Below are 10,550 nucleotides of genomic sequence, written 5' to 3'. Positions count from 1 at the left end.
TTAATCTTTTTCTACCCCCTAGTCTCACAACACTGTCTTCCTGATGTACTCATGGATTTGTTGTTTCATCCTGGATGATCGTCCTGATACTGACTAGTTCTTGGACTCTGATAAATAAAAAGATAAATACTCAGAGTGAATATACTCTGAATTGATCGTACTTACTGTGATTAGCTGAGATCTGAAACAGGTAACACAGAGTTCCTGATCTCAGAGCTAATCAGCTGAGTTTACTTTAAACTCAGAGTTTGTTGAACAAGCAGGATGCAGGGCCCCATACTACAAAGCGAGTTCAACATATCCAAGCTATCTTTCCATTGTCTAGATTCATTTACTTGGCGATCATGAAAAGCAGTCACACGACAATGGTTATCAGCTCACTAATTTAACCCAAGGTTAAGGCAAAAATCCCACGCTCCCATCCAGCTACTGTCCAGTCTCAGTCATAAACACAGACTTTAAAGTACTCTGCAAAGCCCTTGCCAGAAGAATAGGAAAAAATGACTCATTTCATAATACATCCTGATCAAGCAGGTTTTATCAATGGTAAACACACAAATAATACACACAGACTAATAAAGACTCTCCTAAATTTTAATAGCACTCTAGCTTTCACACAGTCATACTCACTTTCTACATCTCATTCACTCACGTACACCAACACACGCACCCAACAGGCCATTTTTAACGTGGACAAGTGGGGAGGGGAGCAGGGGATTCTTCTGCGTCTCATAGGGACCTTGATCACAAGGGACGTAGATATTAAAGGTAGGAGATTCCCTTCCCTGCTACCCCCAAGTGGTTGCCACTGTCTCAGCTTTAAATGCCTCAGCTTTATAGATTTTAAATATTTCTGTATAGTTTTGGAGGGATGAGAGTGATTTAGGTGATTTTCAGTGGAAAATCTGTTGAGATTCAGACTTTGAACCTTTAAAATGTTGTTTGACATCATTTAATGACTGAATCTCAATCTCACAGAATTTTAATGAGATTGAATCTCAACACATTTCAACATGAAATGTAATCAGATTACAATCAGACTGTCTGTAGCTGCTTTTAAAATGTCACTCTAAATACATTTAGTTCAGTTTTAGAGTCTTAAAGTCCATTTCCAAGATCCTGCTGTGACAGACATTTTTCCAGAAGAAGAAATGATTGGTTATTGATCACTGTGCGACATACAGTAAATGTTTGCAGTACAAGAAAACTGACAATACAATAGCTGCATTATGTAGACAGAGTGACAGCTTTTACAGATTTTATTCTGAGCTGATAACAAATCTGTAGTCATTGCCCTTACATATTGATGACCAAATAGCTGCAAACCTATCAACTAATGTTCATCTGACATTTCAGTGTTAGCATAGAGTAACGTAAACATGTACAAATTAATTTGCTCTTCTATGCACAGATTTCTGCCCATATCATGACCCTGGGTTTTGCACCCAGCGTTTTCTGTTATGGACCCCGTTACTGGTTTGATATTTTCTGTTTGACGTTGTTGGAGTTTTCAGTTTGGATATCACCATTGCCTAGAGTATGTTTTCATTCGGATGTTGTTATTCCTGTCTTCCTATGTTCCCCATGCCTGCCCTGTGTTTCTTTGATATTTCCCATGTTTAGTCTTCTAAAGCTCAAAACCAGCCACCAGCCTCCCATCTCCTGACCTCCAGGACCCCGAACTCCGGCAGGTCCCTGGAAACCATGAAAACTCCTGTTGGTCTTAACTACACAATAATTATGATTTAAGAATCCTTTCACCTCAATCCAGTATATGGGCTTTGTGTGATCCCTGCCTGCACAACAGCACCCTCCTCTGGCTCACATCCGCCATCATCTGTCAGATTCGGCTATTTTCCGATAACATGCAACATGGTTGCAGCCATGCTGTGTTGGAGTTCTTCGTGTTTCAATAAACTCACTGTGTTTAAAGAGTAATGTAACGACTCGTGTTTATACAACTGATTTTGTCTGCAGGCACTCCTAGATCCTGCATGTTTGTCACATAGCTAACTGCTAGAGTCCACATGGAGTGGTGAATATTAAAATTTGCCACCCACCACAGCCACAGTCTGGGTGTGACAAATAATGCCAAAACAACAATAACTCACAATCAATGACTTTTAACATTTCTCTTTTTATTTGATTTTATTCTTTTCTCCTTTTTTCTTTTGTCATCCAATTGATTGAGAACAATTGTAACTGAAAACAACTTATGAAGTACTGAGAAACATATGTCTCTCTGCTCCTCATCATCTGTGCAGGCTGAGAATATGACAAGAAAGTGTCGAAGGTCAAAAGGTATTCTCCTTTAACAGTGAAAGCTCAGGAATGGATAAATTATTAGCCACATTTTTGGCCTCTTCTGTTTGTGTGACTGAGGATGTAGTTCAGAGATTTCACCAGTAGATGGAAGCATTGTTAAAGGCTTGTCAAATTGGAACTCGAGGTGGGCTGTGCTTCAAATTACAGAGGAAAAACACAGGCAGACAAAAACAAACACACACACACACAGAAACACACTCACTGACACAGAAACACTCACAAAAAATAAAAATATAAAAAATTTAAAAAGTGAAGAAAAAACCCCCACTATGTCCTTCTTGCAATGCATTATGGGTCTTCATAATGGCACCCTTTTTCACTCAAAATTCAGTTTCTATACCTCCTACACCCCAGCATATGCTATATTGCCCCAAAGGTTTCTTCCAGATCTATGCCATGGTATGCATATCTCAATTTCCAACCTCACAACTGGGATTCATTAAGTGTAGTGATAGTTACAAATATGTAAGAATTGCACCAAACTGATTGAGAAAAAATGTAACTGAAACTAATTAGACAAACATATTTCTTTCCCTGTTCCTCATCATCTGTCCAGGCTGAGAATATTCAATTCAGTTTAATTTTATTTATATAGCGCCACATCACAACAACAGTCACCTCAAGGTGCTTTATATTGTAAGGTAGATAATACATACAGAGAGAAACCCAACAATCATATGACCCCCTATGAGCAAGCACTTTGGCAACAGTGGGAAGGAAAAATTTCCTTTAAACAGGAAGAAACTTCCAGCAGAACCAGGCTCAGGGAGGGGCGGCCATCTGCAGCGACTGGTTGGGGTGAAAGAAGGAAGACAGGATGAAAGACATGCTGTGGAAGAGAGCCAGAGATTAATAACAAGTATGATTCAGTGCAGGGAGGTCTATTATCACATAGTGATTGAGAAAAGTGACTGAAGAAGAAGAAATACTCAATGCATCATGAGCCTACACCTATTGCAGCACAACTAAGGGAGGATTCAGGATCACCTGGTCCAGCCCTAACTATATGCTGTAGCAAAAAGGAAAGTTTGAAGCCTAATCTTAAAAGTAGAGATAGTGTCTGTCTCCCGAATCCAAACTGGAAGCTGATTCCATATAAGAGGGGCCTGAAAACTGAAGGCTCTGCCTCCCATTCTACTTTTAAATACTCTAGGAACAACAAGTAAGCCTGCAGTGTGAGAGCGAAGTGCTCTAATAGGGTGATATGGTACTACAAGGTCATTAAGATAAGATGGGGCCTGATTATTTAAGACCTTGTATGTGAGGAGCAGGATTTTGAATTCAATTCTGGATTTAACAGGGAGCCAATGAAGGGAAGCCAATATAGGAGAAATATGCTCTCTCTTCCTAGTCCCTGTCAGTACTCTTACTGCAGCATTCTGGATTACCTGAAGGCTTTTCATGGAGATTTTAGGACATCCTGATAATAGTGAATTACAGTAGCCCAGCCTAGAAGTAATAAAAGCATGAACTAGTTTTTCAGCGTTACTCTGAGACAGGATATTTCTAATTTTAGAGATGTTCCGCAAATGGAAGAAAGCTGTCCTACATATTTGTTTAATATGTGCATTGAAGGACAAATCCTGGTCAAAAATGACTCCAAGGTTCCTCACAGTGTTACTGGAGGCCAAAGTAATGCCATCCAGAGTAAGAATCTGGTTAGATACCATATTTCTAAGATTTTCAGGGCCGAGTACAATAACCTCAATTTTATCTGAATTTAGAAGCAGTATAGAGGTCATCTAGGTCTTTATGTCTTTAAGACATTCATGCAGTTTAACTAATTGGTGTGTGTTATCTGGCTTCAAAATTATAAGATAATCGACCTCTGTTGGAGTAGCGTTCAGATAGCTGCTCTGCTCTGTGTTGGTACAGGGCATTGAAGATGATAACAGTGGGTAGATTACATTCTTAAACTCAGTTACAGCACTTTCAGACAGACATCTACTGTGATAAAGTCTACTCTCCACTGCTGTATAATCAATTATTGTAAATGTTATCAGGAAATAATCAGACAAGAGAGGGTTTTCAGGAAACACTGTTAAATGTTCAGTTTCTATGCCATATGTTAAAACAAGATCTAGAGTGTGATTAAAGTGGTGGGTGGGTTCTTTTACATTTTGAGAGAAGCCAATTGAGTCTAATAACAGATTAAATGCTGTGTTGAGGCTGTAATTTTTAGCATCTACATGGATGTTAAACTCACCCACAACAGGAAATCAGACAGAAACTCTGTGTAAGGCCCAGGTGGACGATAGATGATCACAAATAAGACTGGCTTTTACAGTTTTACAGCTGGGGTGGACAAGGCTAAGCATCGGGCTTTCAACTGAATTAAAAGTCTGTCTTTGTCTTTGGTTGATTAATAGGCTGGTGTGGAAAACTGCTGCCGCACCGTCCCCTTGGCCTGTGCTTTGAGGTTTCTGATAGTTAGAATGACTCGGGGGTGTTGATTCATTTAAACTAACATAATCATCCTGCTCTAACCAGGTTTCTGTAAAGCAGAGTAAATTAATTTGTTGATCAATTATTAAGTCACGTACTAACAGAGACTTGGAAGAGAGAGACCTAATGTTTAATAAGCAACATTTCACTGTTTTACTCTTTGGTGCAAATGTCGATACTGTATTGCTCTTTTTTGTGTTTTTTTTAAATGTTTAAGTCATTTTTTTGCTGGTTTTTAGTTTGTTTTTTGTCTGTTTGTGAGTTGACACAGTCTCTAAGGGGATGGGGTTTGGGGGGATAACACGAGGAGAGAAGCTGCAGAGAGGCAGGTTTCCTCCAGAAAGTTTCCCAATTATCTATAAAGCCCAAATTGTTTTTTGGGTACTACTCAGACAGCCAACAATTTAAGGAGAACATGCGGCTAAACATGTCACTCCTGGTCAGATTGGGGAGGGGACCAGAGCAAACTACAGAGTATGACACTGTTTTGGCAAAGTTAATAAAAGGATTGTGTGAAACTTGTAAACATCTCTGTGTGATCTCTACCAAGACAAAACGATTGGAGAGACCGGCGTTGTCTTGACAATTTGGTGCCGTGACCCGGATCTTGGTAGCTGATCTCGATATGGACCTTGGCCGAGCGGAAGGGACACTGAGGGTATCACCGGCAGAAAACAAGGTATGCAGAGCCTGTTTTACCGAATCTGCACATTGGAAAATAAGCTAAATTTCACACAAAAGTGTCCTGAACGCAGAAGTCCGTAAATTTAAATAAGAGATGTGTGTGAGATGAGCTGGTTTCTCTAAAAGTGAGGGTTGGAGTCCCGGAAAGCAGGACTTTCTAAATTCCACTGTCCTTGGTTTGGCAACTCTCCTACATAAATGATGTTTCATGTACTTTTTTTATTCAAAAGGTATAATTAATAATAAACACTGTATTTTTGTAAACAGTGCAGCAAATGAAAGTCAAGGATGTAGAGCAGGCTGAGTAATAAGTAGACAGGACCGGCTATCTATAACTGTGGGTTCAGAGGTGACGTGCTCTCAACCATCAAGCACTACACCACAACTTCTAGTGGCGTTGTCCCAAATATAATGGCAAGCACCTTTGCATCATTCACGAAACTAACTCTAACCAGGGAAAAGCCTTTTCTTACCTCACCTTACATCATCTTACTTCTTTCTTACCACTAGCTGCAGTTCCAAAGACTTCTGGAGAGTAATTAAAAGAGCTATTGAGCTACAAAGACAAAGAGCTTGAGACCTATGTCAATCCTTAATAATTAAGGACTGGCATATATTACTTCTCCTCTGGAGCCTCCCTTCACCTGAAGTGGAAAATAAGTCCCAATTAAAGTGGATCCTTAGTCACAGTCTTACTGTCCCCCTGTCCCAGACAAGTACTAGAAAAAGTACTCTGTTGTTTTTAAATGTGCTATACAAATAAATTTTGAATTGAATTGAATTGAAAAAGTGTTTTCTAGTTCTTGAGCTTGCACTCATTCTGTTGTGCAGGGAATAGAAAATAGTCTGAAGTCTGGCAGGTGCGGATTTGTTTTGCTGTCAGCAACAATGCTTCCTCATAATGAATCTTACCTCATTGCCATTAACTGCGATACTCAATGGATTTTCAAATAGTTTTTTATCTAATATAAAAATTAAATCTAAATTATTTATTGAAGGATGATATCATTTTAATCATTATTAAAAAATTCTAATTTACGCAAATTGTAAAATAATTATAGAAGATTCAACTGAAGGAGTCGTTTACCACAGATATACAATAAGTAGTTCACTGTTGTACTTTGCATAATAAAGTGTTTTGTGGCAACTGTTGTGATTTAGTGCTAAACAGAGTAATTTGAAATGTACAATAACTGTGGAGTGTGTGGATGCGGTGGCGTTTCTATGCACCTCTGCCATTTCTTTCTGTCTCTCTCCACTTTTCTTTCTCTCGCTCGCTCTGTCTCAGCGTGGTGTATTTGTGTGCATATCCGTTAACTACGCCTTACGCCTGCAGGGACGGGAAACTTCTGGGATTTCTGCCCTCCTCCTGGGCACACCTAAAGTAATCAAGCTCACCTATTTGTCAATTGCTGATCAGCTGGCTCCTACTTAAGCTGGGAACAAACCTTCAGTCTTTGCCTGAGCGTTGTACAAACTACTATTAGTGAAACCATCTTCAATCTATAAGTCTGTGTCTCTGTTACCTTGAAGATTACAAACTTGTCATCTCATCTGTGCAAAAGCCCTGGCGTTTTCCCTGTGAGAGTGATTGGTCATAGAAAGCTGGATGAGATTCTATTCCTGTGTCAAATGTTATCTGGGCTCTGGATACTGTAGCTCATCTGAAAAAGTAAACCTCAAATCAAAAATAATTGACTACCTGCTTTAACTCTTTAACACCTAGATTAAAGCAGATAACTCTTAAGCTGGAAAGAAAATGGCAACATCATCATCATTTAGCCTGGGAAAACAGTTTGCTGCTTTATAAAAAAAAAAAAAAAAAAAAAGCTCTCAATAAAGCTAGAACATCTTATTATTCAGCACTGATTAAAGAAAATAAGAACAACCCTAGGTTAACAAAAAGTCAGAGCTCTGTTGAGCCAACCATTCCTTTAATGTTAATTACTAATGCCTTCATAAATTTCTTTCCAAATGAAGCTAACCATTAGAGGAAAAAGTTACAACCATCTCATAGATGTGGCATTATCTACAGCTACTTTCAGTACCATTGATATCTATTTAGAGGCTTTTTCTCCAATTGATCTTTCTGAGTTAACTTCAGTAATGACTTCCTCCAAACCATCAACGTGTCTTTTAGACCCTATTCCTACAAGACTCCTAAAAGAAGTCCTACCATTAATTAATGTTTCAATCTTAAATATAATTAACCTATCTCAATTAACCAGCTATGTACCACAGGCCTTCAAGCTGGCAGTATTTAAACCGTTACTAGACCGAGCGGTCTTAGCGAATTATAGGCAAATCTCTAACCTTCCTTTTATCTCCAAAATTCTTGAAAGACTGAGTAGTTGTCAGACAGCTAAGTGATCATCTCCAGAGAAATGATCAAAAATCAGAATAAGACAGTAAATGGAGAAATTCTTCTCATGCTTCTGTGTTGATTTTTTTAAAATTGCTATTACACTTTTGTCACAAAGCCCAACATTTCTGCATTTCTGGATTTGTTAATAACGTATGTAGTTAAGTGGCATTGTGCTGAATTCAGTAAAAAGTATGTTGTCTGAGCTAACATCCATCATGGACAACACCTCCCACCCCCTGCATGAGACTGTACGAGCACTGAGCAGCTCGTTCAGCAGTAGACTTTTTAACCCACAGTGCAGGAAGGAGCGCTACCGCAGGTCATTCTTACCAGCAGCTGTCAGACTCTATAATGCAGCTTAACATTCTTTTGGTCTTCTTACTCACCAGCTTGTTTGTTTACTGTACATTTTATACACAGCTCTGTAAATTTGATACATAACTCTGTACATTTTATACATATCTCCGTACAATTTTTCAATTTTTCTATACATACTCTGCACATTGTTACCTGTATATACCTATGTATACGAACTTCGGTTGCTTATGTTTATAGGACCACCTTGTGTCTCCCTTTTATACTTTATTTTCCCTTGCTGTAAGAGCTCTGTAACACCGAAATTTCTCATCCGTGGGATAATAAAGGTTTATTCTATTCTATTCTATTCTATTCCATAGAGCTGCGAAAAGTTGTAGATTAGTAAACGTAGAATCAGCACCAAAATGCACTTGATCATAGATGTCAAAGTAACTTGTCTATCCTTTATCCTTCCAAGGATGCAGCCCAGCCCCCGAGTTTGGACACAGCCCTTGTAATCAGCTCACAGCTCAACTGTCAATAAAGTTTGTAAAACATTTTGACGTTTGTACGCTGTGCGCATGCGCCCTCGCTCAGTACTGCAGAGGGCTCCAGCAGCTACAGGAATGTCGGTTATTCCAAACACTGACTCAGTGGGTCCCTGGACTCGAGCTTCTGTTGGGAAAATGGTAGTTTCTGCGCTCTGTGAATGAAACCGTGTAAGGTGCTGAGAATTTATATCACTCGGTTCCCATGGCCTCTTTAACCGTCACTTCGGAGGCTCGGAGCGTCGAGAAGCATCGGAAGTCCTTCTCGCTGCTCTTCTACCGGGCCGTGCGGGACCTAAAGCCGGTCTGGATGTTGGAGGACATGCGGACGATGGAAACTTTTTACTTGGACGAGGACTCTGGCCAGAGGATTTACAGCCCCTCGGAGGCGTTGCTGTACGCTATAGTTCATGACCACCAGGCGTACGCTCAGTACCTCCTCAGCCGATACACGGATGAAGCGCTAGCAAAACCCGGGGAGCGCTTCTGCCCCTGTCCGTCCTCCGCCCCTCACCTCGCTATGGCTGTTCGCTACGACAGACGCTACATTCTCGGCCTCATCTTACAAGAAACCCACCGTATAGCCAGTACCCCGTCCTACACGGACCGAGCCGGGTGTTTTCACATCGAGGACGGAAGAACCCCGTTACATCTGGCTTGCGAGCTTCTGCGTCCCGAGGCGGTCATCTTGCTCCTGGGTAGCGGGGCGTCCCCCTACGCCCGAGACCACAACGGCCTGACCCCGCTGGACATTACTTTGGAAAAGCTCAGAGACTCCACGGTGGTCAGAAGTGGGGAGAAAAGGCGGTGTCTGGACAACCTGCTCTTGTTTATGCCAAAAGTTCGCTTCAAAATGAAGGAAGCTCTGGTTAGAGAATCGGAGCGCTGGAGCAAGGTGCTAGGCGAGGAGACCTACCTGTACCTGTCGGGAAGGAGCCCGGCGCCGTTGGTTCTGAGCGCCATGCAGACTGTTCTGCAGCAGCTGAGCCCTGCCAGCTTTCCGGACAGCCTACTCGAGCTGCCCATTCCCTCCTCCCTCAAACCACCGGGACTGCCTGTGAGCCAGCGGGACAGACAGAGGGTGGTGTAGCATCAGTGACACATGCATGCCCTGTTTGGATACTGCTGTTTTAGCATGCTGTGCGTGAGCATTTGAAGATCCTGTATGGCTATTATAGGCCTGAACAGATAAAACACTAACAGTCAGGGAAAAAATAGACTAAATTAATATGATCTAATGATGCAACATAAGCCACACTGATTCCACGGGAAGGAATATAAAAGCCATACTCTAGCGTTTCACATTGATTCAGGTGCCATGAATCATTTATTTGTCTATGAAATGTTGTATCTAGTAATGATACTGCAAGTGTATCTATCAAAAGGATGGACAGACACTAATACTGACCTGTGTTACTGATGAATTTAATTTATTAAAATGATGATATTTATCAGCAACATAAAGTAGTCATAAGAAAATGATCAGGTGACTTGAAAACGTTTTGGATCTCTGTCTTTGAATAAATACAAATTTAAGTGACTGTCTTCCTGGGCCTTCATTGACAGAACATGTTTGTTGCTAATGGAAATGAAGAAGGGGATGCATATTGTAAGGAATCTAAGGAGCTTGGAAAGAAAAAGCGTCTCCACTTCTGAAGAAACTGAACTGGAGAAGCTTCGAGAGGTGAAACATCGTCAAGAACCTTAAAGAAGTCCAGCTGCTTTTCTTTCCAAGCTCCTTGTTTCACTATGGCCTGGGTGACTGAGATCCTACACAGACAGTAAGTTAATATAATTATTAACATAACAATGATTATTAAAATTAAAGATTTTAGTAGTATTCAGTTTGAAAGGGTTTTCTGAAACTTCACTTATTTGTTGGTACA

The 10,550-nt window shown here is 40.5% G+C and overlaps 1 protein-coding gene across 1 annotated transcript; it reads left to right on the top strand.

Moving 5' to 3' along the window:
• Window positions 1-8,683: 8,683 nt before the first annotated feature.
• zgc:112001 (ankyrin repeat domain-containing protein 9) lies at window positions 8,684-10,209 on the top strand. Its single transcript, XM_003456012.5, has one exon. It carries the CDS (start codon window positions 8,870-8,872, stop codon window positions 9,752-9,754), a length of 885 nt encoding a protein of 294 aa, XP_003456060.1. The 5' UTR covers window positions 8,684-8,869; the 3' UTR covers window positions 9,755-10,209.
• The last annotated feature ends 341 nt before the right edge of the window (window positions 10,210-10,550 follow it).

This window comes from Oreochromis niloticus, linkage group LG15 (assembly GCF_001858045.2).
Source record: "Oreochromis niloticus isolate F11D_XX linkage group LG15, O_niloticus_UMD_NMBU, whole genome shotgun sequence".
In the NCBI taxonomy this organism is placed as follows: domain Eukaryota; kingdom Metazoa; phylum Chordata; class Actinopteri; order Cichliformes; family Cichlidae; genus Oreochromis; species Oreochromis niloticus.
The sequence above is the reverse complement of the archived record's forward strand: the minus strand, read 5'-3'. Positions and strand labels throughout refer to the sequence as shown.

Excerpts from the sequence above, each read along its gene's own strand:
- zgc:112001 (XM_003456012.5), top strand. The coding sequence starts at position 8,870 with ATGGCCTCTTTAACCGTCACTTCGGAGGCTCGGAGCGTCGAGAAGCAT.